Source organism: Cucurbita maxima, unplaced genomic scaffold, assembly GCF_002738345.1.
Source record: "Cucurbita maxima cultivar Rimu unplaced genomic scaffold, Cmax_1.0 Cma_Scf00018, whole genome shotgun sequence".
Classification (NCBI taxonomy): domain Eukaryota; kingdom Viridiplantae; phylum Streptophyta; class Magnoliopsida; order Cucurbitales; family Cucurbitaceae; genus Cucurbita; species Cucurbita maxima.
The window spans coordinates 985236-1011309 of NW_019272034.1; the positions used below are offsets into that span (position 1 = coordinate 985236).

The window sequence follows — 26074 nt, forward strand, 5'->3', positions numbered from 1 at the left end:
CTTTTGGGCCTCTCTAGGTTTGGTGGTTATTGTATTTATACTCTTATTTTTACACACAGCCTTTTTTTTTTTTTTTTATAATCAATTCAGATAAAAATCTCAAAACATTAATATTAATATAGTTATAATAAAATGTATAATTTTATTTTTTTAAAATTTTTTGTCTTTTTTTTAGTTCTAATATCACGTTTCATTTTTCTATATAAATATATAACAAATTAAATTTATATTTATCGATATAATTTCAAATTTAGTCCCAAAAGGGTGGGAATTTAAAATGCATCAGAGAAGATGGAACAAGCGATTGACCGATAAGCTAATCGACATAAAAACTTGAAATTCTATCAATTAAATTCTTAAACAGTCGTAACTATCAAAGATCAAATGATACAATTTAAATTTAACGGAAAAAAATGTCTTATAAGATTTTGATCGAATGTGAAATTAAATTTTTTTCTCTATTTTTATTAATATTAAAATAAAAGTACAACCGTCAAACTTTTTAAATTACCATAAAGATCATACAGTCGAACATTTTTAATTTTTTAATTACCATGTAAGGGCTAGAAATTTATTCTCATTTCTTAAATTTTTGTACTTAATTTGGTTTAAATGTCTGGCATTTGTCTTTTTTCACTTTCAAAATATTTATTTATTTTTAAACTAAATTAAAAAAAAATTATAAACTTTTAACTTTATTTAAATAATATATTAACATTTAAAAATTTTAAACTTGAAAGGTAAAAATAAAAACATATTATTGCCATTAATTTTAAGACGCTAATATTTTATTTTAAAAATATTATTGAAAGTAACAAAAAAAAAAAAAAACATCTAAAAATACTTTTAAACGTTAGTGTGTATATATTTTATTCATCTTCCATTTATTATATTTACTGGGATTCATTATATTGTGAATATTCTCTTTATTTCTTTTTTATTATTTAATTTCTAAAATTATTTTTTCTCATATCTTAAATATAAAACTTTGCATACAATAATAATAGCCTATATTCTAACAAATATTCAACGAACTTGTAAAAAAAAAATTAACAATATATGTATTTGTCACAATCTATACATTTTTAATCCCCATTTCATTAATTGGTCGTTGGTCGTGCTAGAGACAGAAACAGTCATAGATAATTATGAGATGATATCCTTCCGAATGGGATAAGATAATTTGCACTATTATTTAATATTTTCTTTTATTTACTTGAAGAAATAATTGGAAAATAAAACAGCAAGTACAGAAATGAGTAATAACCCCTAGTAAAGTCAATTCAACATTTTGTTCGTTCGAATTTGATTGTGTCATAGCTCTATAATTCGGATTAGGTTTATCGTTGGATGAACTTCATTGCTGATATTGACCCTAAAAAAGAAACGGTAGGTACAGCTAGTTCGTGAACAGTCAACCATCGCACTGTAAAAATATAATAAGTTTTATCGATAGTCATTTGTTCCTCCTAAAAAGATCTACTAAATTCATCGAGTTGTTCCAAAGAATCAAAACGGCTAGTTATTAATGGAATTCCTTGTCGGCTCTCTGTAAAATACTCATTTGGACAAGGGCTTCCAAAAACATTGTAAGCTAAACCCGTGCTTACGAATAACCAACCTGCAATGAATAGAGAAGGTATAGTAATGCTATGAATGACCTAATATCGAATACTGGCGATAATATCAGCAAAAGAACGTTCTCATGTGCTTCCATACATGCCGAGCTTCACATATTCTTGTACAGTCAAAAGGGGATCGATTCCGTAAAAAATGAGATCAGTAAATTGAAATTAACTGAAATTTTATCTTTGTAAGATCGTCAATGTCGTACCGAGGGTGTTTTTAGAGTATACCGAATCAGTATAGCTATCCTTCTTCTGACACAGCAACGCAATTTCACAATCAATATCGAAATGAAGCACTAAATAATTTGTTTCTTCTTTTCTTGGTGTCTGTCGATGTAGAATCATGCACCATTCATTCAATAGAAAAAATTATGAAAATTCCGTTATTGGTATTTTGAAAATATTTATTATCAAAATTAAATTTTTAGTCTTACCTGTGATCGATCTGTCCCCATATCTAACGGCTTCGTCTGAACTCTCCGGTGGCTCGTGATGGATTTAGCGCCACAACTCAATTGTCCGTGCGAAGAAGTGAGTCGGACTCTGAAAGATACCGGCGTGCTACTGGTCGGAGATCCGAGATGCCCTGCCGAAGACAAGGATTGGTTCATTGATATGATGGAAAGGTTCTTTGAGAAGCCAACTGGATATAAGCAGTAGTCATGTGAGGCTTAATTTGCATTACCAGGTGAAATTTCATTTTCATTTGCCTCTAAGAGAACCATTTATTTTTTAACCGTCATAAATTTGGCAAATTTTAGTATCTTTTAGGATGACAGTCGATGCAAAGATAACCTTATTGAAAGAGAAGTCTCATACCGACTAATTAAAGAGTAAGATCATAAATTTATTCTATTGGTACGAGGTATTTTGGGAAAAACAAAATCAAAACCATGAGAGTTTATACTCGAGGTGGATAATATCAAACCATTGTGAAGATTTGTGATTTTGGTATCAGAGCAATGTCGTTAACTTTAGTCATGTCAATAGAATTTTCAAGTGTCGAACAAAGAAGTTGTAGTTTAAAAAGTGTAGTCAAGAGTGATTCAATTGTCGAACAAAAAGTTTACTTTGTTTGAGAGCTCCAAAGAAAGAGTCGAGCTCAATTAAGGAGAGACTGTTTGAGAGCTCATAAGTCTCATAAGAGGCTCTATAGCGTAGTTTGTTCGAAGGAAGGATTTTTAAGAGAAAAGTCTCACATTGACTAATTAAGAGAGAAGATCCTGAGTTTATAGGTAAGGAATACTACTATCTTCATTAGTATGAAACATTTTGGAAAATCAAAAGCAAAGGAGGGTTTACGTTTAAAATGGACAATATCATACCATTGTGAAGATTCGTGATTCCTAATACATGATCGATCAGATGACCAATATCCTTTTAGAAAGCCTCGAGGCTTAGAGGGATCACAAGTGATTGATGTCTTATAACAATTTCAATGCAGGTAAACCATCAGTTATGTATGTTGGCGGATAGAGACAAATGAACAGCAGAGGGGGAGGCCTAAACTGGCAATGGACACGTGACCGTGGGTTAGGACGGAGGTGCAAAATGGAACGAACCACAAACTCTTATAAATTTAAGCCAAAGTCCATTATTTTTCTTATTACAAGCGGAAAATGAGATTTTTAGGCATGAAATGTGTGTCAGTTTGGGTGTTTTTAGTGGTGACGACAAGCTTGAGTGAACAAAGCAAAGGCGAAACTTGTAGTTTCACCTTCTTTTCTTCCCTTGTTAGGCTGATTCCGTGCAGGCCATCGGTTGCTCCATTCCGCCCTATTCCGCCGACCGCAGCCTGCTGCAATGCCGTCAGATCTCTCGGCCAGCCTTGCTTGTGCGTGCTTGTTAATGGCCCTCCAGTTGCCGGCGTTGACCGCGACTTGGTCATGCTCTTGCCGGAGAAATGCCCTACCAATTTTGACCCCTGTATGTACTCCTCCCTTTTTTTGGTTTATAATTATTTAGGAATCAAATAAATATATAAAAAATAATAAATAGATACAAGATATTTGTTTGTAATACAAAAATATAAATATTAAATCCTAAATAATGCGAGAATTTTGAATCTTTAATTATATTATTGAAATAATTAGAATTTTGTCCATTTTTATATAATTTAATAGTTTAGGCATTTTTTACGTCTAAAATATAAAATGTCTTACACAATTTCACTCATTTATTTCATTTTTGTTGTTGTCTTTACAGGTGAAATTATGAAATGAAATGGAGACGGTGAAGTACGCGAATATAAGTTTTCAGTTCAATAATGAAATGATATACGCAGGAAGGTCGATTAAGCTTAGATGTTAAAATATCAGTAATTTAACCTTTGAAATTTGTAATAATATATATCAAATAGACTTCAAATATATTTAAACAAAGAAAAAGAACATATTGATACGAGGCATATCGTGGTAATAGAAAGAGAAAAAGATTGACCAATTTACTACTATTTTTTCATCCATCATGGATTAACCTAGTATTAATTTTACGTGTAATTACCAATAGCCGAACCGTAGCGACTTATTCTAAAATTTAATTTTCAACGTGTATTAAACTAGTCAAACGCAAACGTTCAACATATAAATAAAAAAAGTATATGTATTATTTTATATGTACATATAACAACCCTGCATTATTTTATAATGAGAAAGATTATTATTATTGTTTTATTTTTTTAGTTTTACAATTATTATATAAGATTGATAAAATTTATTATTCTTTAATATATTTCGTGTATTTCACCTTTTATATATAATATTAATTGGAATAGTTAAGTCAAATTTTTTAATTTTATTATGATTATCAATTTGACATTTTTTATATGATAATACAATAAAGTATTTAGACCATGACTTCGATTATTTTTATGTTAAATTTATATAGAATATTTTACATAGTCAACCTTTTATAATATAATTTATATTTCCAAAGTATTACGGTACCTACCAACTTTCCATAAACAAATTTAGATTCATCGACTTTCTCTTCAATTAAGTCGTAAGCGTCGATGTGCATCGTAGTTGTCCGTCTCCAATTTATCAACCAATCAAATGGCATAAATAGTGAAATGTGAGCAACCTAAGCTTGATATTTTTAACGTCAAAATTTAAAGTTTTTAAAATATAAATATAATTATTCAACTACAAATTTCTTTAATTTAAATTATTATTTTTATTTTTGTTTACTATCTACTCCATATACATTAAAATAGCTTAGTCAAAACAATGGGAAAGATTTTGAGACGTGATGAAAATAATAATAAATAAATAAATAATTAGTTTTATATCTTTAAGATGAACGTTTTTTCTATTATAACTATGAAAAATATGATATTTTCTATTTACAAGAAAGTTTACAAATAAATTTATTTGATTAATTAAATTTTTATTTAGTCTCTAAATTTTAATATTTTAAGTTTAAGAAATTAGGAAAATAAATCCTAATTTAAAAAACTAAAAAACATTTTAGTCAGTTTTAAAATTAATTAAAAATTACACGTCATAATTATTTAAAATTAAAATTAACTTATAAAAACAAAATTCAAATTCAAATTTAATAAATAAATAAAAATTAAATTTCCACTATAAATTTCATCCAAATCTGAATTCGATTTCACCAAACACCAAGAAAATGGCTGATTCATCATACTATATCCTCTACGTTACTCTCTTCTTCCTTTCCATCATTCTCCTCCGGAATCTCCTCCGGAGACCGTCGAAGTCCCTCCTTCACGGCAGGCCTCCACCGAGTCCCCCGGCGCTGCCGCTCATCGGCCACCTTCACTACTTCTCACCCTACGTTAGCAAATCGTTCCACAATCTTGTCACTAGGTACGGCGATCTTTTGTTCCTCCGGCTCGGCAACATCCGATGCCTCGTTGTCGCATCTGCGGCGTACGCGGAGGAGATCTACAAAACTCAGGACGTTACGTTCTCGTCGCGGCCGAAATTCGCGTTCGGAGACGAACTTCCGTACGCCACTGCTGGATTCTTCGGCGCGGAGTACGGCGGTTACTGGAGATTCATGAAGAAATTGACGATGACGGAACTTTTGTCGCAGCGACAAGTTGAGCGATCACGCGCCGTCCGGAGAGATGAGATGGTGAAGTTCTTGGTGAAGTTGGCGGAATGCGGCGAGAGGAACGACGCCGTGGATATGGGCGCCGAGCTTATTAGACTCGCAAATAATAGTATTTGTAGGTAAGAAATTTATCTTTTAATTGAAAATATAAAATAATTAAACTTATTATTATACTAAAGTAAATAAAAAAAATTTGAAGGCTAAATTCTAAAATTATTGAAGATTAAAATGACACTTATGCTAAAATAGTGAAATGTTTCTCAAACTTCTTGCTCCCGCATACCAATTGTATCTATATGCATTAGAATCTTGATTCATGAATCTACCGGAATGAAAAGTAAATTGGTTATATATATATTAATTGAGTTATATCATTATTTTATTAAACAGAAACGGAAATTTTCATTCCAAATATTTTGATTCTTTAACATTTTATTATGAATATATGAATAGGTTGTTGATGAGTACAAGGTGTTGTGGCAACGACGATGAAGCAGAAAAAATAAAAAAATTGGTAAAAGAAACAATGGAAATAGCTACAAAAGTATCGTTTGGAAATGTGTTCGGGGGGCCTATGGAGAAGTTAGCGTTTTGGTTGTTTGGAAGACAAGTAAGAGATTTGACCCTTCGGTATGATGAGATACTGGAGAAGGTACTAAAGCAACACGAACATAGAGCGAAGGAAGACGGTTTCGATAGGGAAGATCGAGATTTGATGGATATTTTGTTGCGGGTTTATCGAGACGAGAATGCCGAGTTCAAGATCACAAGAACCCATATCAAGGCCTTCTTTCTCGTAAGTCTATTTTTTTTTATTTTTTTTTGTTATGAATCATGAACCATCGTAATAGTATGATATTGTTTTTTTTTGTTTGTCTAGGATTTGCTTTTGGGTGGCACTGGAACGTCGACCGAGGTAGCCCAATGGGTGATGTCGGAGCTTCTCAACCATCCCGAGGTATTCAACAAACTCAGAAATGAAATCGACTTCGTCGTCGGAACCACCAAACTCGTAGGAGAAGACGACGTTCCAAATCTCCCTTACTTACAAGCCGTTGTCAAAGAGACTCTCCGGCTCTACCCCGCCGTCCCTATTGCCATGCGAGCCTGTCGTCAAGACTGCAAGATCAATGGCTTCGACGTGCCTAAAGACACGATGGTGGCAGTTAACCTATTTTCCGTAATGCGCGACCCAAAAGTGTGGAAAAATCCGAACGAATTCAATCCTGAAAGGTTCACGGGTGAGGAGCGGTACGAGATTAAGGGGCAGATTTTTAAGTTTGTTCCGTTTGGTGGGGGTAGGAGGGCTTGCCCTGGCTCCACTTTGGCGTTCGGGTTCATCAGCACTGTGGTTGCAGCCATGGTCCAGTGCTTTGATTGGACGATAGGAAGAAATGGAGATGAAAGTAAAGTGGATATGGAGATTGGAGCCGCCTTCACCTTGCCCAGGGCTAACCCACTTCTCTGTGTCCCTGTTCTTCGGTTCGACCCATGTTCCTTGGCAAAGACTGTGTTAGTGGCTTGCTCATAGTCTCGAGTTGGTTTGATTTCTTGAATATAACATCGTTTATATAGTGTCGAGATCTTTCTCGTTTAAATTCACTATAGGTTTATAATCTACCTCTCGACTCGAGGACGATCCTATTACATATTTAAATAAAAAAAATATGGTTATTAAACAATTTATGTGACTGATAAAAATAATATGTAAATTTTTTATTATTTATTTATTTAATTATTCATAAATTTATATGCTAACTAAATTTTATTTTACTAATATAAAGTTAAAATATTTTAAATAAAGTTGTTTAATTAATTAATTTTATAACATATAATTTTTACATTTTCACTTTGAAAAAATTATAAATTTAGAGAAATTTGTGCGTTTTAAGTTTATATAAAATTTGGCTTTTTAATTATTATTTTTACTCTTATCAAATTGGTTTTAAAATGTAATCATGAAAGAAAGAAAAAGGAATAATGGGATGAAAAATCACATGAAATGCGTGGAAAATTATATTTGCAAATTAAAAATTAAAAATAAATCTTATTAGCTATAAATAAATTTTTTTAAATAAATTTTGTGTGTTAAAAATTAAATTAAGGAAGGAATAAAAAAGAATTTAGTAGAGCGAAAATAATAGTGAAGATAAAAGGAAACTCATGATTCACGTTGTTCCAAAACTCCGCTCATTTACAAATTTTCATTTGTTATTTTTAAAATTAATAAATGAATTATATAAATATAAGTACAAACCGCCCCATTTCCCTCGTCCAAATTCCAATTCCCCTTTCTTCCTCCCACCAACAATGGCGGACTACATTCTCTACTTCCTCCTCTTCTTCCTCTCGTGTCTCTTCCTCCTCTTCCTTCTCCACAAAACCTCCGGATCTGCCTCCTCCTCCGCCGCCGCCGCTAAACTCACTCTGCCGCCGTCTCCTCCGTCTCTGCCTCTGATCGGCCACCTCCACCTCCTCCTTCCGGCGAATTACAAGTCCTTCTTCAACATCTCCTCCAAGTACGGTCCGCTCCTCCACATCCGACTCTGCTCGCTGCAGTATGTCCTCGTCTCCTCCGCATCTCTCGCTGCTGAGATCTTCAGAACGCACGATCTTACGTTCTCGTCGCGGCCGGATTTCGCCTTCAGTGAGGAGTATCCGTACGGTAAAGTCGGATTCCTTGGCGCTCCCTACGGTGATTACTGGCGGTACATGAAGAAGTTGACGATGATGGAGGTTCTTGCGCCGCCGCAGCTTGCGCGGTCGCGATTTGTGAGGAATGAAGAGATCTCTCGTATGCTTCATAAGTTGCTCCTCAGTTCCCAGAAAAAGGAGGTACACTCTGTAACTAACTATACTTTCCTCATCTCTTTGTTGACATGCAAATTGTGATTCGTGATGAACTTTTTTTTCTTTATTCTTTTTGTTTTGATTGTCCAAATTTGCCCTCGCTCTTTAAATCTTTTTTTAATCTTCGTTTAACTTCATTTTATTTTTAGAGTAAATATATACAAAAATGTGTGTCTATATGTATATATATATTACTTAATTTTCATATTCATCCTATTGTTTGAGAGTATGAACGAAATATTTGGTATGAAAAAATTTTTCGATATGCATTTCAAAATCGTGAAGTTGACGACTATACGTAACGGGTCAAAGTAGACGATATTTATTAGCTGTGAACTTGAGATATTACAAATAGTTTTAAAGCTAAGCAACAAACGGTGTGCAGAACGCTGAGCCATTGTGAGATCTCACATCGAATAGAGAGAAGAACTAAATGTGAGATCTCACATAGAATAGAAGGAAACATTATTTATAGGGATGTGATGAGTTGATATTAACTATCATAACTAACTGATCAAAATAGATAATATCTATTATATATCTAACATAATTTAAAATTCTCAATAAATTGTTTTCATTCCAAAAAAAAATCTCAACATTTATTAGAAAATAAAAGAGATGTATTGTCAATTTTTTGTGTTCATTATTATGAACGTGCTAACGAATAGTGTTTTCTTTTTTTTCAAAAAAAAAATGAATCAACAGTCAGTGGACTTGGGAGCTGAGTTGATAAAGCTCACAAACAACAGCATATGCAGAATGATGATGAGCACAAGATGCTCTGAAGAGAACAATGAAGCAGAGAATATCAGAAAATTAGTAAATGACACCATTGAAATCGCCACAAAGCTCGCCTTCGGAGATCTCTTCAGCGAAGGTCCATTGAAGAGGCTCCCATTCTGGCTCTTCGGCAAGAAGGTTCTCAAACTCAATATCAGATTCGACGTTCTGTTGGAGAAGATTCTGCAACAGCACGAAGAACGAGCCAAAATTCATGGTTTCGAAAGAGACGATCGCGATCTCATGGATATATTGCTGAAAGCGTATTTAGACGAGAAAGCCGAGTTCAAAATTACTCGAAACCACATCAAAGCCTTCTTGCTTGTGAGTTTTCGATTTCGTTATTGATGATTCTTCTTTTTCTTCCTTCACGCTTCAGAACCCTGAGATATCTCTGTTTCTGTTAGGATCTATTCATCGCCGGCACCGGAACGTCCGCGGAGGTTATGCAGTGGACGATCGCCGAGCTAATCAACCATCCCAACGTGTTTCGAAAGGTCCGCCAAGAGATCGAATGCGTCGTTGGATCAAGACTCGTCGAAGAAACAGATATCGTGAATCTTCCTTACATGCAGGCGGTGGTGAAGGAGTGTCTGCGGCTGTATCCGGCGGTGCCGGTGGCAAGAAGAGCCTGCCGGGAGACTTGCAAGGTGAACGGATACGATATTCCAAAGGACATCATGGTTGCAGTCGACCTGTTTGCGATAATGCGCGATCCAAATCTGTGGGAGAATCCCGACGAATTTCGGCCCGAGAGATTCTATAATGCAAATCCAAATAAAGACGAAGGCGATCAAGGAATGAAGCACATTCAATACGAGATCAAGGGACAGAATTTCAGCTTCGTGCCGTTCGGGGGAGGAAGAAGGGGCTGTCCCGGGTCGTTGTTGGCGTACAACACGATCAACAGGACGGTGGCGGCGTTGGTTCAGTGCTTTGATTGGAAGGTTGGGAAAGATGGAAATGGAGAGAAGGTGAACATGGAGATTGGAACTGGAATTAGTCTGCCAATGGCTCATTCTTTTATCTGTGTTCCTGTTTCTCATTCCACACCTTTTGTTGCTTAGTGGTGAGGAATTGTGAACGGAAGCTCCGAGATTTGAATTATATTCTATCTCGAACTTTTTAATAATGTGTTCTTCAAGTTCTTGTAGTGTTGTATCCACTTTCATTCAACCAATCCATTAGATCAACAACTGACTACATTATTATGTGCCTCCAATAATTTGGTCATTATAATTTTAGAAAACAATAAACGTGAATGACTGAAACAAGAATCAGAATACAAGAACGACAACATTAAGCTTTTGCTCAACTAAAATGTACATTATGTTGTTGACAGAGCCTCTAAACAAAAAGCTTAGAACATCAGTACTATTTTACCTTGTATCATCAAAAGTATGAAATACAATGGTCTTGTACTCTTTTGGAGACCAGTGGTATTGTGTTTGTGTAGGCTGTAAAAAGAAGCAATTCATGTGAGAATATGGTAAAGTCAAACAAGAATACTACTCTGTTAACTCCTGCAACAGCCAGAAGTTGCAGGCTGAGGCTCTTGTCCAGGGACAACAATCTTTGTTCCTTTGAGGAGTGACGAGCTTCCTCCCGAATCAGTTTCTTCGTTTGCGATCAGCGCCTTCCTGCTGATAACTCGGTAAATTTCTGTCAGGATAGTATTGAATGCTGCCTCTACATTAGTTGCCTCGAGCGCGGATGTTTCCATGAAAAACAGATTCTCCATTTGAGCAAACTCTTTTGCGTCTTCTGTGGGCACGACGCGAAGAGAGCCTAGATCGGACTTGTTCCCTATAAGCATTATAACGATATTCTTGTCTGCATGGGCACGCAATTCTTCCAACCACCTAGTTATATGATCGAACGTTTGACGCTTCGTCATGTCGTAGACCAGCATTGCCCCCACAGCACCTCTGTAATATGCACTTGTCACTGCACGATACCTGAAAATCATCCCTGTTAAGAGAAGAATAAAGAAAATCTACAGCTTTTTAAGGAGCTGTTTCTACATAATCAGAGCAACCAGAGAATAAAATTTTACCATATGCCCACGATATAACTTTATGACAAAATTATAAATTTGTAACAGCTCAAGCCTACCGTTAGTAGACATTGTTCTCTTTGGGCTTCCTCTCAAGGTTTTAAAAAGCGTTTGTTAGGGAGAAGTTTCCAAATCCTTATAAGAAATGCTTTATTCTCCTCTCCAACCGATATAGATCTCACAAAATCACTCCCATCTGAATTTAACATGCTTGGGATATCACATTTCAAGACAATATCACAGCTTGATAGTTTTTCCACTTTCTAAAGTCGATAGCTTGATGTCAACCATCGGCATTCAGGCCCTTTTAACGGGTCTCGAACATGATGTGAGATGGGTAATTTATCAAACTGTAATCATTAATCACAATACAAGACCATGGCCAGACCTCATTCAAAACTCATATTTATCTAGTCCCACGAACAATTCTTCAATTCAATTCACAATATACTGATCAGGTTTAATACCTGTATGTACAGCTATGGCAAAGTAACATATCAAAGTCAAAGATCAACAACATGAAGTCTCCCCGGGGATTGAACATGGTGAGATAAAGACACTTAACTAAGTGATTATATCCTTCGTAGCAAGAGATAAAACAGGATGTTACTAACAGATTGTTACCATAGTTAAAAAGGCATCATTAATTCGATTTCTTACATAGTACATCAAAAAAGGTGGTACAAAATGTCATATTATGTAACAGTCAAAGCTCACCGCTGGCAGATGTTGTCCTCTTTGGCCCGTTACGTAACAGTTTTAAAATACGTCTACTAGGGAGAGGTTTCCACACCTTTATAAGGAATGCTTTATTCATCTCCCCAACCGATGTGGGATCTCACATATCAAAAGCTTAATATATATATCAGAGCAGTTTCATTACGCTAAAAAAAACGTCCACACCCTCTTTTAAACTTTGGACAAATCAAAAGTTTTCCTTATTAAGCTTACTGGAAGAATTGAACATGCCACATTTGGGTAGATGTTCCTCAAAGAGTGCAAGCCTTAGCCAACGAGGCCCCGCCCCTGAGGGCTTGGTGCAGTTTCTTTATTCAAAACAAATACTCCACAAGATGAAGTAAAGTTCAATACGTATAAACATAAACATAACCATATGAAAAATTTCACATGAAAAAAAAGATAACTAAAATTAGGGGCATTGTAATCATCTGAAATGAAATTTAGCAAAACCCACAATTACCATTAAAGAAAGATGTGTAACTAACAGATCACGAAATAAATCTTCATTACCATTAAAGAACAACTATCATGCTGATATCAATCTTAAACATAGAAATTCTGGAATAACTAGTATAATTTATAGCAAAAATGTTCATATTCAAAAGCCTAGTTGAGAATCGTTGAAAAAAGAAAGAAATCCTTAAGAAAAACATGGAAGTTTGTTTGAGTACCTCTCCTGACCAGCAGTATCCCATATCTGCGCCTTGATAGCCTTCTGGTCAATAACAAGCGTCTTCGTCTGAAACTCAACCCCGATAGTCGCCTTCGAATCCAAACTGAACTCATTCCTAGTAAAACGGGAGAGAAGTTGCGATTTCCCCACCGCAGAATCTCCGATCAACACGACCTTGAAAACATAATCAATCTTCTGATTGAAATTCGATTGCAAATTAGACATATCTCAAACGAAAGAATCAAAATCTAATCCAATCGTCAAAAACAAAAAACGTAAAAAGAGGTTAAACTCGAACACCGAGCGCGATCGATCGATCGGTTGATGCGATTGCGAGGGGATTTTGATGCTACTAGTTTGCAGTTGAGAAGAACACAAAGGGAAATGGAGGAAGGATTGTGTTTGGAGAGAAGAAAAATTGAGGGAAAATAGGGTTTAGCGAAGAATTGAAAATAAGAAGCGAAAATGCTTTTGACATGGACGAAAGCAGAGGGAAGAAGAGAGACGGAGCAGCCACGATTTTTCTTCTTCTTCCTTTCGTTGTTCCCTTAGCAATGGTCAACGTTGACATGGACCAACCACTTCTTCCATTCTTCAACTCTTTATCTTTCTCTTTATGATGGTGAACACATGTACATACATATACATACATGTATGTATATATATATATATATATTCTATATAATATGCCCATGTTCTTATACGTACATCTTTATGCAATTTTCTATTTTAGAATTTATTTCAACTATCTGGTATTTACCTATTATTGAATTTCAACCGACTAATTTTACCTACTATACTCACTAATATTATTATAGAAAATAATAATAAAAAAAAGGGCTAACTCCTTTTTTCCGACATAACATTCTCGGTAATTTGTTGAAAATAGCTTCTTCCTCAACCATACCTATTTTTGTTTGTTCGGCTTTATCAACATGAAACTAACTGAGTATTTGTGTGTGTATATATATATATATATATGTATATATATTTATATTTATATTTATTTATTAACTGAACTAATAAACTCTAAAATGATTATTAATAATTTACACACAAAATAATTTTTTATTTTACATATTTTTAAATAAATGTTAAATAGATGGAAAGCTGTAAATGTCACATAGCACCATTTTTGTAGTATTGGACCCTTCGACGACTCTAAAGCCCATTTACTAAAGCCCATTTACTAAAGCCCATTTATTAAAGCCCATTGGGCATATCATTCGAGCAAATGGGTTTCAGTGACAACTTCAAAACTTTCTTATCCAAAAAATAAAAAATAATAATAACATATATTATATATATATATATATTTTAACTGATATATATATAATATCTATAAATTTGGAAAGTAATTGCAAATTGTCTTTTATTGGCCAAATAATGCCAACTTTTAGTTTTAATTTTCTTTTTAATCAGAGTCCATATTTAATAAAATATAATTCTAACATACTGTAAAAGAAGATCACTTAATGATATAATTTATCACATTAACGTTTTTTTTTCAATTTATAAATTATTAGAATAATTGTGCGTTGAATAGAGTAAAAAGATTTTGAATGATTAATATATTAAGATGCTAATAATAATTATAATAGTAATAATTAGCCTAAAAGAAAGTTGAAAGTATTAATAATTAAAAGGTAATTGATTTATTTATTATTGTTTTTTTTAGATATAAATATGGAAAGTGCGAAAATAAATCATTTTGGATAGATAACAATACACATGCGCGCACCCCTTAATTGTCGGAATTAAGTGAGATTAAGAGGATTTAGTTAATTAATTAATTAATTAAGTTATTTTTATTCTCATAAATATTTAAAACATTATTTGCAAATACCTGTTGCCTAATCTACTGACCTGACCACCGACCGTCACCATTTAATTATTTTCAGAGCATAGTCGTTATTATTCGTTTTATTAAATATATTATTTGGGATATACAAATTCCAAATTATAATTTTTAAATTAGAGGGACAAAATCAAAATTAAGCCAAAATTAAAAGTTTTTAAATAGTTTTTTAAATTATGATTACATTTTTTTAAAATATAAAATATCATTAATAATTCTTAAAATAATAGGAATAATATGATGTAAATTTTTTAACCCCATGTAAATTCTGACATAGTCACGTTACATATTCATCAACATAAGTTATTCTAGCATGTTTTGTCTTCCGTTATGCATCTCAAGAAAACCCATAAGAGGTCGTCGAACATAAAATTGTTCAAAATAAAGTACGTTTAACCATAATATTGCCACGAAAGGAAAGTACACATTGTTAGTGTAAGTAGGGATATAATCTCGATTCATCCATATACGCCTTATTTATTCGAATATCGAATTAAAGGTACCCTTAGTTGGGAGGGCAAAAGACAGACCATTTTCATGTGAGGGCCTTCAATGCATTGCTCCCACTTTCCCATCGAAGAGGACTGAGACCCATTTCGCGTCGCCTTGTAGGACCATCACACCCAACCCTCCACCTCATCCCATTTTCTTCCTAACTTTATATATTTATTATTATTTTTTTAATTCTACTTTTAATAAAAATAAATAAATCATATATCAACCTCTGATAAAAAATAAAATAATAATAATAATACAAGAGCTCGATTTTTAATATTAATAAAAAATATTTTTTTATTTTATATGGAGTATTTCATTATATGGTTGGTCAATTAGACTAATCATTATTTTTAAGACTTTATAATAATAATAAAAAGACATTTAATCATACACACCAATTATATTATAAAGGAAATATAATTTACCATGATCATGGCTCCTTTTATGAACAAAATGGTTGTCATAATAATTGCTCAAAAAAAAAAAAAAAGTTTATAATTGTTTAATCTTTTAATTTTGATATTTTTGTATTTAATGGGTCTATATCAAATATAGCAAATTGTACATTAGCTAATAAAAAATAATGCATGTTTTTTAAAGTGTAAAAAAAAACTAAATAATTGGTGGAAAAAAATAATTTCATTTTTAAAAAATAAATTTAATTATTTCATAAACTATATATTAAAAAGTGATAAATAAGCTCACGTCAACTCTTAGCTTGGATGGATCTAACAATTTAATCTCTAAATTTTGATGTGTCGTAATTTATTTTTATATTTACAATTTTTAATAATTTAATCGACTATTTTAGTCTCTCATTTTGTAATTTATTATTATTATATATATAATTTAAAGATGGATTATTAAAAAAATAATAATGAAATAAAATGATTAGAAATTATATGAATATGGTCATAAAAACAATAATTGAAGCCATAATATCCATTGATCTCGATGATGATACAAAATCTGAAGGGGAATTAAAAAAAAAAAAAGAAAAAAAAAAAAGGTCTGAATTAAATAATATTAATATTAAAGCCGACACAGAGAAATTAAGGTTTAAAAGGGCAGGGATGGCCCACTGCCAACTCAGGAGAGAGGTGAAAATTTGAGAACACAGCACGTGATATGATGTGACTGTAACCCAATTTCAGACCCTCTTTATTTCCATTAACTGACTTGCATGTTCGTGAATCCCTCATAAAATTTTGCAAAATTTTATTTATATTTTATAATTTTTACAATCATGCAAATAAAAATTTTAAACATTAAATTAGTTTACACAATAATTATTTTATATTTAAACTTTCCAATTATCATAAATATATTATAAATTTAATCATAATTTACGAGAATGTTTAAATATATATACATACTTTCCATGGGTGAATTAATAAATTTTAATTTAGAGGTTTAATTGATAAAATTATAAATTTAATCATAAATATATACATGTGTGTTATGCATGTAAAAAAATACATAAATGCGCGTGCTTAATTGGTTAAATTAAATTAAATTACGAATTTGCTCATTAAATTTTTTTTGAAAGGTTAAACGAGTTTTAATATTTTAAAAGATATGCTAAATTATATATAATAAAAAAAATTATTTAAGTTAAAAATATACAGAAAAATCAATGCAACTTTTTAAAAATATGGTATTAATTAAGCTATCCAATTAAATGATGCCAAATTAATACTAAAATTGTAAAATTTAAATTAGTGAGTATAAGAACAACGTTGACATATTAATTTATTACCATCATTATTATTATTTTTTGGAAAAGAAAAAATACCATTATTTGAAGGTCCCACACAAAAGCAATTTCAGGGATATGCTTCAAATCTTGAATTTTCATAAGGTCCCATAAATACCATTATTTGGTATACCCACATATATATTATTAATTCACGCATCATTTTATTCCTTGAAACTATATAAAATCAACTTTACCTTATCATTATAATATTCTTTTATCAATATGTAAAAAGTTCATAAAAATTTAATTAAATAAAATATTTTTATAAAAATAAAAAATGGAATCAGCTTTCTTCCTTATCCTCAAAAAGTTAAATCAGGGTTTCGGCATGTGCCACAGGAAAAAAGGTGTAAGTAATTATTATCTTCACCAGGGGTATTTTCGTAATTCACTATCTGCATTGAAACCAAACTGCTGCACTCCAACTTTCCCTCCTCCCTCCTTCTTCTACTTAACAATGGCTGCCATGGCAGATCTTACTCAGACTCACCACAAACAACTTCTCTCTCGTCCTTTTCGGAAAAGAAAGAAAGAAAAATCACGGCATTGTTTCACAGAGTTTGAAATGTTGTTCAGAATCTTACCTGTTGTCTTCTTTCTCTTCGCCGTCGTCGACGCTTGCTCGCCGTCGGATCGAGCGGCATTGCTCGCATTCAAGGCGGCGTTGAAGGAGCCGTACTTAGGAATCTTCAATTCATGGACGGGAGATTCCTGCTGCGGTGGATGGTACGGCGTCAGCTGTGATCCTGATACTCTCAAGGTCACTGACATAAGCCTCCGCGGCGAGTCTGAGGATCCGATCTTCGAGAAGGCCGGCCGGACCGGGTACATGACTGGTTCGATTTCGCCGGAGATTTGCAAGCTCGATAGCCTCACCATCCTTATTGTTGCCGATTGGAAAGGAATCTCCGGCGAGATACCGAAGTGCTTGACGAAACTCAGCCATCTCCGCGTACTTGACCTCGTTGGAAATAAAATCAGCGGGGAAATTCCCAAGGATATCGGAAACCTAAATAAACTCACCGTGCTTAACATAGCCGACAATGCGATTTCCGGTACCATACCTGCATCTATCGTTAACATCGGCAGTTTAAAGCATCTGGATCTCCGAAACAATCAAATCACCGGCGAAATTCCGTCCGATTTCGGGAAATTAGGCATGCTGAGCCGAGCGCTCCTCGGCCGCAACCAAATTACCGGAGCGATTCCGTCTTCTGTTACGAAAATGTACCGCCTCGCGGATTTAGATTTGTCGATGAACGGAATCTCCGGCATCATTCCGGAGAACATCGGCAACATGCCGGTTCTCTCGACGCTGAATCTGGACAGCAACAGAATCTCCGGCCAAATACCTCCAACTCTGATCAGCAATGGCGGGCTAGGGATTCTGAATTTGAGCCGTAACGCTCTGGAAGGCCACATTCCCGACGTTTTTTGCGCCGATTCGTACTTCATGGCTCTCGACTTGTCGTTCAATGCTCTCAAAGGTCCGATACCAAATTCATTGTCGTCAGCCAAATACGTTGGCCATTTGGATCTCAGCCATAACCATCTTTGCGGGTCGATACCCATCGGGTCGCCCTTCGACCACCTCGAAGCGTCGTCGTTTACAAACAATGATTGCCTTTGTGGGAACCCATTAAGGACCTGTTGAAGACAAAATCCGGGTAAGAGAGAAAAAAACAATTGACCTGGATCCGACCCGAATGCATGTGTTGTTTTGTTTATAAAACTGTGATAATAAAATTCTTGTGTGGAGATTTTTAGTGAATCGGGTCGGGTGTGTTTTATTATTTTCAATTGTTATTATATATTTTTGTTTAATGCAATCTGAATCTTAGATATAATTAAATATAATGCCTTTTTTACTTTTCCTTTTTGTCCTTGTTTTTAATATAAAATTGAAGGAGGCTGCATTGCACGTGAAAAGAGATCACTTCAGTTTAAAATCTTTTTTTAAATTTAAACCAATAAAAGTTATTTATAGAGCGAGAAATTATACAAATGAATGAACTTAATATAAATTATAACTTCGTCGGTTATTCATTTTAATTTTTAATAAATAAATGTTTCAATGCATGGCAATTATTCTTTATTTGCAAATTGAAAATGACAGAGAAAGGGATATTCTTTCATTAAGTAGAGAGAGAAAGACAGTATTATCATTAATTAGCTTTCTGGAGGCGTATGAGAGAGAACTGAGTAGAAAGTATAATAAATAGTATAATTTATTAAGTTAACACAATTTATTATGATTTAATATATATATTTATTTAAAATTATTAAAGGCCAAAAGATAATTTAAGTTTTTTTAACTTTTAGAATTTGCTTAAAATCAAATAAATTTCTAAACTTTCTAGAAAAAATGTCAAAATAAAATTTTAAATAAATATATCTTATGAGAAGTATCCAATATATACCTATTAGATTTTTAAAAAAATAAAAAATCACAAATTTATTCAACAACCCAAAATTAAAAATTTTAAATACTATTAAACATAATTTTTCTTTTAAAGAAATTGATATTGCGGACACAAAATAAAAGTTTTAAGAACATATATTAAATATTTTAAAAATTAAAGATTTATCAAACATAAAATAAATAAAAAAAATCAAATTCCTTGATTAAAAAATGGTACAATTTTCATGAGTTGAAGTAAATTGTAAGCATTTAAGAGCATAGGTTGCAACTTGGAATGGAGCCAGCTATCACTGTCCTACAATATTGATCATCATTAATATCTGGTCTTTCAATAATAATAATAATAAAAAAAATATATAAGTATTTTAAAATAAAATAATTAAAGATTTCACTTTTAATTCATCACGAACCTGTCAATGTCCTACAGATCTATTAATCGAGGGATATACTTACTAATTAGTAAGGTCATTTACCCGTTCGAGAGTGATTTAAACATATCAATTCAAACATAGCTCAGTCGATGTTATGTAATATCCTAATGGGTTTGATTTAATTTCTTTACTAAAGTTGCAAAAAAACCTCGAGTCAAAAATGGATGTGTAAGCCCACATAGCAAACCAAGAATTGACCTTAGTTTTGGGAAGCTCATTTAGTCCTCTTCTTCATCAATGACCTAGGTATCCAAGCCCTTGAATCCCTCTGCAGGTACCTCTGCGACAGTTACTAAGGAATAGAATTCCTCCTTGGCATCTTCCTCCTCATTACGCTTTCGTGCAATGCGCACACGAACCCTCCTTGGCACACTCCTAATTCCACGACTGCTTGTTAAGTTTCACGTCAACTCTAAAATCAGTGGTACCCATAGCATTCTGAGCAAACTTTCTGAGTTCCTTGATAGCCTTCGGTGCCTTCTTCTTGAATGTGCTGCACATGATTATTATGAATAAGAAGTCACTAAAAGAATTCAAGATATAAAAGGTACATAACAAGGCATTTAAGTCAAAGACTAATATGACAGAACCCAAATGTATTGAAATGTAAGATAACGGAGATACAAGGTAACCAAGTATTCGAGGTATTTAAACCTTTTTTCTTGAGCACTCTCACTCAAGCCCTAACCAAACTCACTGAATCAATGCTTCCCCATTCTCCCTTCCCCATGCTAATGCTTAACTTTTTCCAAATATATGAAATCCCACATCGGTTGGAGGGGGGAACGAATCATTCCTTATACGGGTGTGTAAACCTCTCCCTAGTACACACAGATTGAAACCTTGAGAGGAAGCTCTTGAAGAGAAAGCCCATAGAGGACAATATCTAGCGGTTGGAGGGGGGAACGAAACATTTCTAATAAGGTGTGAAAACTTCTTTTTAGTAGACACGTTTTAAAACTTTGAAGGGAAAGTCCCAAAAGGACAATTGGTTAGCAATGGGCTTGGGCTGTTACAGATATGTTGTGGATTAAACATGAAACGCACAAAAGTGCCAAGTATCTCTCACGAGAGCAAATGAATAGAACATAAGCACAGACATATCCGTGAGGATATTTTTCTAGGACCAGAAAATTGAAGAATAACCTTTCAAGATAAGTACAATATGTAGGCAAGAAGCCCTTTCAAAAGGAACATAACATATAATTAAGTCAGTTGTTAGTTAAGAACCAGAACTCCTATCATGGAAAAAAAATTGAACAGTACCAGAATGATGCCAAACTCATCAAGCACAACTAATAAAACTTGCTAAGGTGCAACTGCACTCGCAATAGTCCAAATTATACAAACTACTAAGAACAGCAAAGAACATTGACCCCCCAATGTCATCAATTCAAGTTTACAGTCAAAATCGACAATCCTCACAATATATCACTTGAATAACACAGCCCACAACGGAACAGAACATTAAATTCAGGACTCATTTAATATCTACCGACATCAAACCATGACAACAGGGTCCATACGGTTAAACCACGAAATTAAACGCAGGAGGACAAAAATCATGCCGACAAATCAACCTACAGCTGAATCATATTCATCTGTACTTCTCACCATACCAAAACCAGCAAATCTGGAAGAGAAAGAGAGACGAGAGAGTTACCATCCGTGCAAGCGTTTGTGGAGATTGACGGTATACTCCCTGGTGACGACCTCGCTTTTTCTTGCCTTGGCCTATTTATCCGCCATTTTTTGTTCACGGCCCGGAAAACTCAACTCTCCGCCGCTGAAGATAAAACCCTAGCAACCCGACGACGGGCAAGGGAAGATCGCGAGTTGGGTGACCGACCTTTATAAATTCACAAAAAAAAAATTAAAACTTCTCAATAAAAAAAAAAACGTTTTAATTTTTTTTTTTTCTTTTCGTAATTCACTTTATTCGAATCGGGTAATCGGGCCGGAAGAGGAATTGGGCCGGAGTCCAACTGTCCATGATTTGGAGGGCACATTTCTCTCAACGAGCAAATCTAGGGCACATTCTTTGCGCTCATCACCGCTTCCATTGAAAAGTAAGCTGCAATTACAGCATAAATTTCAGTTTTAATCACTTCTCTTTTGGTTCTTTGGTTTCAGTTCTTCAATTTGATTTCCAGACGCATAATCTCGTAACTTTGCCAAGTTTATTTGAGTCGACTAGCATACGGGATTTTCCGTTTGCGCTCGTTGTAATTTGTTTCATTTCTTGAATGTTTCAGGTTTGTGGTTCATTTAATTTCACAGAGGAGCTGAGAAAACTGTTGTACGATGGTAAATTTCTGATGGATTGGTTCAATTAGAATATATGTGATTGTTGATTACGAAGTATAATGTGGTATTCGTTGTCTGTTTATCAGTCTGGAAGAAAAGAAACTGTTCTGGATTTGGCTAAGTTTGTGGACAAAGGCGTCCAAGTCAAGCTCACTGGCGGCAGACAAGGTTGTTTATTTTTAATACCTTCATTGTATTACTGCCACTCGGATACGATTCGTTACATTCTGATTAGTTTTTCTTTTTATTCATATATATGTTCATGTGTTACGATCAAGAGGTTCAAGCAGATAGTTGAATGTTTGATGTCGAGTGTTTTTTTTTTTGTTCGTTCTTCCTGTTTCTAAATGCAAGAAGAGTGCTTTATGAATCTTGTTTTCCATTGATAGTTACGGGAACGCTCAAAGGATATGATCAATTGCTAAACCTTGTGCTGGATGAAGCTGTAGAGTTTTTAAGAGGTAACCAATTTACTGGATACTGGCAGAATGGATGAGATTTGTGATGTTTTGTAGTGCATAGACTTAACGTTTGCCGAGTTATTGATTAGTAGCTTTCATACAATTTTTCTATTTGTTGAGAGGTATAATGTGATCCGAGGAACTCTTAAGACCGACACTCTCTATCATCTGTTGCACTTGAAAAATAATTTTGAAATTTATTTTTGTTGGTCTTTTTGGCATTCTAACACATGCTGGGGATGCACATAGGCACATTGATAGTGGTAAAAAAAAAACGTAATTCCAGAAAAAAAAATAAAATAATCATTGAAAATGAGACTGAAAATCCTTTCACATTGGGCCAAAGTAAGCATAGCTCAATGGTAATTGCCATGTACTTCTTCCTTTGAGGTTAGAGATTCAAATCCTCATGCCCCATATTTTTTGTAACTTGTACTAAAAACATCATTTTATATTGGACAAAGATGCAAAAATTAAGAATTTAAATTATAAGGAACATAACAAATTAACAATTTTTCTGCAAGAACAGAAAAAGGTTTCTTTTCTTTTTGTTCAGCTGATTAAGATGTGGCAGTGTAGTTAATAATGTTTCGTTTGAAGTATGGATTTTGTTATACATGCTTTCCTTAAGCATATTTTCAATGGATATGTTTGTTTTTTTCAAAAGAAAACAGACATGTCATTGATATGATGAAACATATAAATCATCATTTTATTTTATTTTTATTTCGAAACTAGGACATATTTAAGAACTAGTAGTAGGCTATTGCATAAATTAGAATGCTCAATTTGCATTATTATCTTGTAAAACCCTTACATCGTATAAATTTTTACATTTTGTATACTTACACTCTATTATAAGATTTCATTTAAATAGAAGTTACAAAAATATGAGAATCTATATTATTGAGTCACAATATTTGAAAACCCCCCTTTTTTCTTTCTATTGTTACTTGTAATTGGATGGTTAATCAATTTATAGGCATAAATGAAATTCTGAATGAAAATTTATGCATGTGCAATACATGCTATGATAAGTAATCGAATTCATACAAAAGGCGGGGACAAAAGAGGAAGATAAGCAACCTCATCTTCCAATAGGCCAATAAGGTTAGGGTATTTAGATGAAATGAGTCTCAAAGCTCCAAAACTTGTCTTTGTAATCTTTCTGTGTCTCTCCTTCCTTAGCTCCCCACAAAAAAGCATTGTTGGGTTTGAACAGTTATATCCTAGTTGACATGCTTGCAGGGACCATTGGCACAAGACCTGATTATTTGTTATGGAAGCACCATTGAAGGTCGGAAACTTCCATAGCTTATTCCAGAACGTAATAGGTGGGAAATGCTTTTAGTCTTAATTTCCTTTGTAAAAAATGCACCATTTAGGAGACTATACTTTATTAGGGAGCTTCTTCTGAATTCTATCCACGGTGTTGGTATGCTCTTGCACCAAGATTCAAAGAACAAACTAGACCATCTTTGTAGCCCTAGCCTTCCAAATAGCCTGGGAGAGGCATTTCCTAACATTCTAGGGTGTGTAAAGAAATCATATAATGGTAGTAAAAGATTCATTTAGGAAGTGGTAATGAATTCATGGACTTTCATCTGGGTTTGCACCTCCGTTTACTGTCTCATTCACCAAGCATGAACTTACAAATTAGATCAAGAAACACAAGCATGGAAATGCAATATAGTCCTGACTCTGGGAAACTGTTTTTATTGGCATCATAGTTCCTATTACACATACTAACAACCTTCAGAGGATCTTTCCCCCAAGGCAAGTTTTTTTTTGTGCTCCTCAATTCAGTTGCTTTTATTGGTGGTTATGTGCTTCTATTGTTTTGATATTTATCTTGTCCACCATTTTCTTTATTTCCAAAGTCTCTTCTACTGACCGGCTAGTTAGTTATGTTTATATCTTTTGTTTTTATAATGGCCTTTTACCTTCTGTTCATTACGAACCTTAAATTCAAATATTGTCCTTATACCTGTTCCTGCTATGCTTTTGATGGCGCTGCAGAAAATATCTGATATATTGACTAAAGTTTTTTTTTTCTTTTCTGCAGATTCCGATGATCCATTGAAGACAACAGATCAAACCAGGCGCCTTGGCCTAATTGTATAATTCTTACACCTTGGATACAACGAAAATTTTTATCAATTTTTTAGCACAGAATTTTATTGTTTACGCATGCCACTAAGGACTTCATTTTGACAATTGCAATTGTCTGTGCGCTAAACAGATTAGATGGTCTCAATTAACGTGAAAATTTCAGGGTTTTTCTTTGTTTTTAAATAATCCTTTCTTTTAACAAGAAAAAAGAAGGCATCATAATTTACTTCTGTTTGAAAACTTCTCCTTTATGGACTGGACGAAATACTGTGTGCTCCGGCTGAGCATGTTTCTATCCTTTGAATACTTGTATTTTTCTTATCTGCTATCACATGCACCATTTTAAACTGACTTGCGAACTATTTATACTACTGATTCACTCTGAACTTTTTATTTTTTTTTGAATTTTAGTGGTTAGGGCATGGTTAACCATTTCTTGTGATAATTTAAATTATTTTATCACGAGGAAAAAGTGAGAGCTTGGCTCTTCTTAAGCGTGCATGTGTAAAAGGAGAAAGGAAATGCTCTAAATGGCGTGCTTCTTTGTTCATAGTTTCTTTTCTTTAGTAACGAGCCTGTGTGATCAATATGCATACTATTCACTGCAGGTTTGCAGGGGGACTGCTGTAATGCTCGTGTCTCCAGTTGATGGTACAGATGAGATTGCTAACCCCTTTATCCAACCGGATGGTGCATAGATGTAATTTTTGTGAACTCTAATTTCCCTGTTCTGTATCTGAATATCTAGTTTCACTATTACTTTGTGATTCCACCCCCCACCCCTCAAACAATTGAGTTTCAACCCTTCTATGGACGTGGAGAACTTATCCATGTGAAGTAAAATGGTGAAATTTTGTTAACTTATGTCTATCTTACTGCTTTCTTTGATGTTACTGTTTTTTGGGTATCTTCACCTTGGATACCTTCTAAGTCTTAAGAGTCCATAAAGATGTGATGGCATTGCCCAATAAGCTGTTGCCTGATACTGACAAAGAACTGATGGTGTAGAAAGTGACATGGATCCTGCTTGTTTGGCCGACAGAGGATTTCTTTTGTTGATAGCCCAACTTGTTCTTTTAAGGCACATGTGACTTTATGCCAACTATGTGAGCTGCAACTTGTGCCGGTAAGCTTTTCCAGACTCTTCAAGTAGTTTTCAAATTAATTTCCTTTTTCCATTGGAGTATTCTTATATATTCCATGACTTGCAAAAGAGGGAAACAATATCAGGCACATTGCATGCAATCCTTCCCCCCCTTTTTGCAGTGCACTGTTTTCCATGGCTTTTTTAGCTCACTGACTTCTAAGCACAGAAAAGTAAAGCAGTGTATCTCTGATTCCCCTTCCCCATACCCGAGCGTTCTTTCTTCCCTTTTCTTTTTTTTTTTTTTTTTTTTTTTTTTTTTAATTTCTTT

At 33.8% G+C, this 26074-nt stretch overlaps 6 protein-coding genes and 1 pseudogene across 7 annotated transcripts; 5 read left to right on the forward strand and 2 right to left on the reverse strand.

Annotated features, from left to right (window-relative positions):
* Positions 1 to 3244: 3244 nt before the first annotated feature.
* On the forward strand, positions 3245 to 3923 carry LOC111493120 (protein LIM3-like). Its single transcript, XM_023142736.1, has 2 exons — positions 3245 to 3554; positions 3834 to 3923. Exons 1-2 carry the CDS (start codon positions 3248 to 3250, stop codon positions 3848 to 3850), a joined length of 324 nt encoding a protein of 107 aa, XP_022998504.1. The 5' UTR covers positions 3245 to 3247; the 3' UTR covers positions 3851 to 3923.
* Positions 3924 to 5261: 1338 nt separating this feature from the next.
* On the forward strand, positions 5262 to 7285 carry LOC111493062 (cytochrome P450 705A22-like). Its single transcript, XM_023142659.1, has 3 exons — positions 5262 to 5830; positions 6165 to 6507; positions 6592 to 7285. The coding sequence occupies exons 1-3, from the start codon at positions 5262 to 5264 to the stop codon at positions 7240 to 7242; spliced, it is 1563 nt and encodes a 520-aa protein (XP_022998427.1). The 3' UTR covers positions 7243 to 7285.
* Positions 7286 to 7991: 706 nt separating this feature from the next.
* LOC111493061 (cytochrome P450 705A22-like) lies at positions 7992 to 10549 on the forward strand. Its single transcript, XM_023142658.1, has 3 exons — positions 7992 to 8546; positions 9267 to 9665; positions 9749 to 10549. The coding sequence occupies exons 1-3, from the start codon at positions 8022 to 8024 to the stop codon at positions 10406 to 10408; spliced, it is 1584 nt and encodes a 527-aa protein (XP_022998426.1). The 5' UTR covers positions 7992 to 8021; the 3' UTR covers positions 10409 to 10549.
* Positions 10550 to 10599: 50 nt separating this feature from the next.
* LOC111493112 (ras-related protein RABA4c-like) lies at positions 10600 to 13392 on the reverse strand. Its single transcript, XM_023142730.1, has 2 exons — positions 12810 to 13392; positions 10600 to 11299 (listed from the first exon to the last, which is right to left on the reverse strand). Exons 1-2 carry the CDS (start codon positions 13034 to 13036, stop codon positions 10858 to 10860), a joined length of 669 nt encoding a protein of 222 aa, XP_022998498.1. The 5' UTR covers positions 13037 to 13392; the 3' UTR covers positions 10600 to 10857.
* A 3976-nt stretch (positions 13393 to 17368) lies between these two features.
* LOC111493071 (DNA damage-repair/toleration protein DRT100-like) lies at positions 17369 to 18774 on the forward strand. Its single transcript, XM_023142667.1, has one exon. The coding sequence runs from the start codon at positions 17384 to 17386 to the stop codon at positions 18578 to 18580; it is 1197 nt and encodes a 398-aa protein (XP_022998435.1). The 5' UTR covers positions 17369 to 17383; the 3' UTR covers positions 18581 to 18774.
* A 945-nt stretch (positions 18775 to 19719) lies between these two features.
* LOC111493117 lies at positions 19720 to 21655 on the reverse strand (annotated as a pseudogene).
* A 105-nt stretch (positions 21656 to 21760) lies between these two features.
* LOC111493122 (sm-like protein LSM7) lies at positions 21761 to 25527 on the forward strand. Of its 2 annotated transcripts, none has more exons than XM_023142738.1 (6): positions 21761 to 21848; positions 22035 to 22086; positions 22173 to 22254; positions 22476 to 22547; positions 24613 to 24665; positions 25268 to 25522. In XM_023142738.1, the coding sequence occupies exons 2-6, from the start codon at positions 22084 to 22086 to the stop codon at positions 25355 to 25357; spliced, it is 300 nt and encodes a 99-aa protein (XP_022998506.1). In that variant the 5' UTR covers positions 21761 to 21848; positions 22035 to 22083; the 3' UTR covers positions 25358 to 25522. The 2 variants fall into 2 exon arrangements, with proteins under 2 accessions (XP_022998506.1, XP_022998508.1); XM_023142740.1 differs by lacking the exon at positions 21761 to 21848 and adding an exon at positions 21853 to 21944 and having other exon boundaries at positions 25268 to 25527.
* The last annotated feature ends 547 nt before the right edge of the window (positions 25528 to 26074 follow it).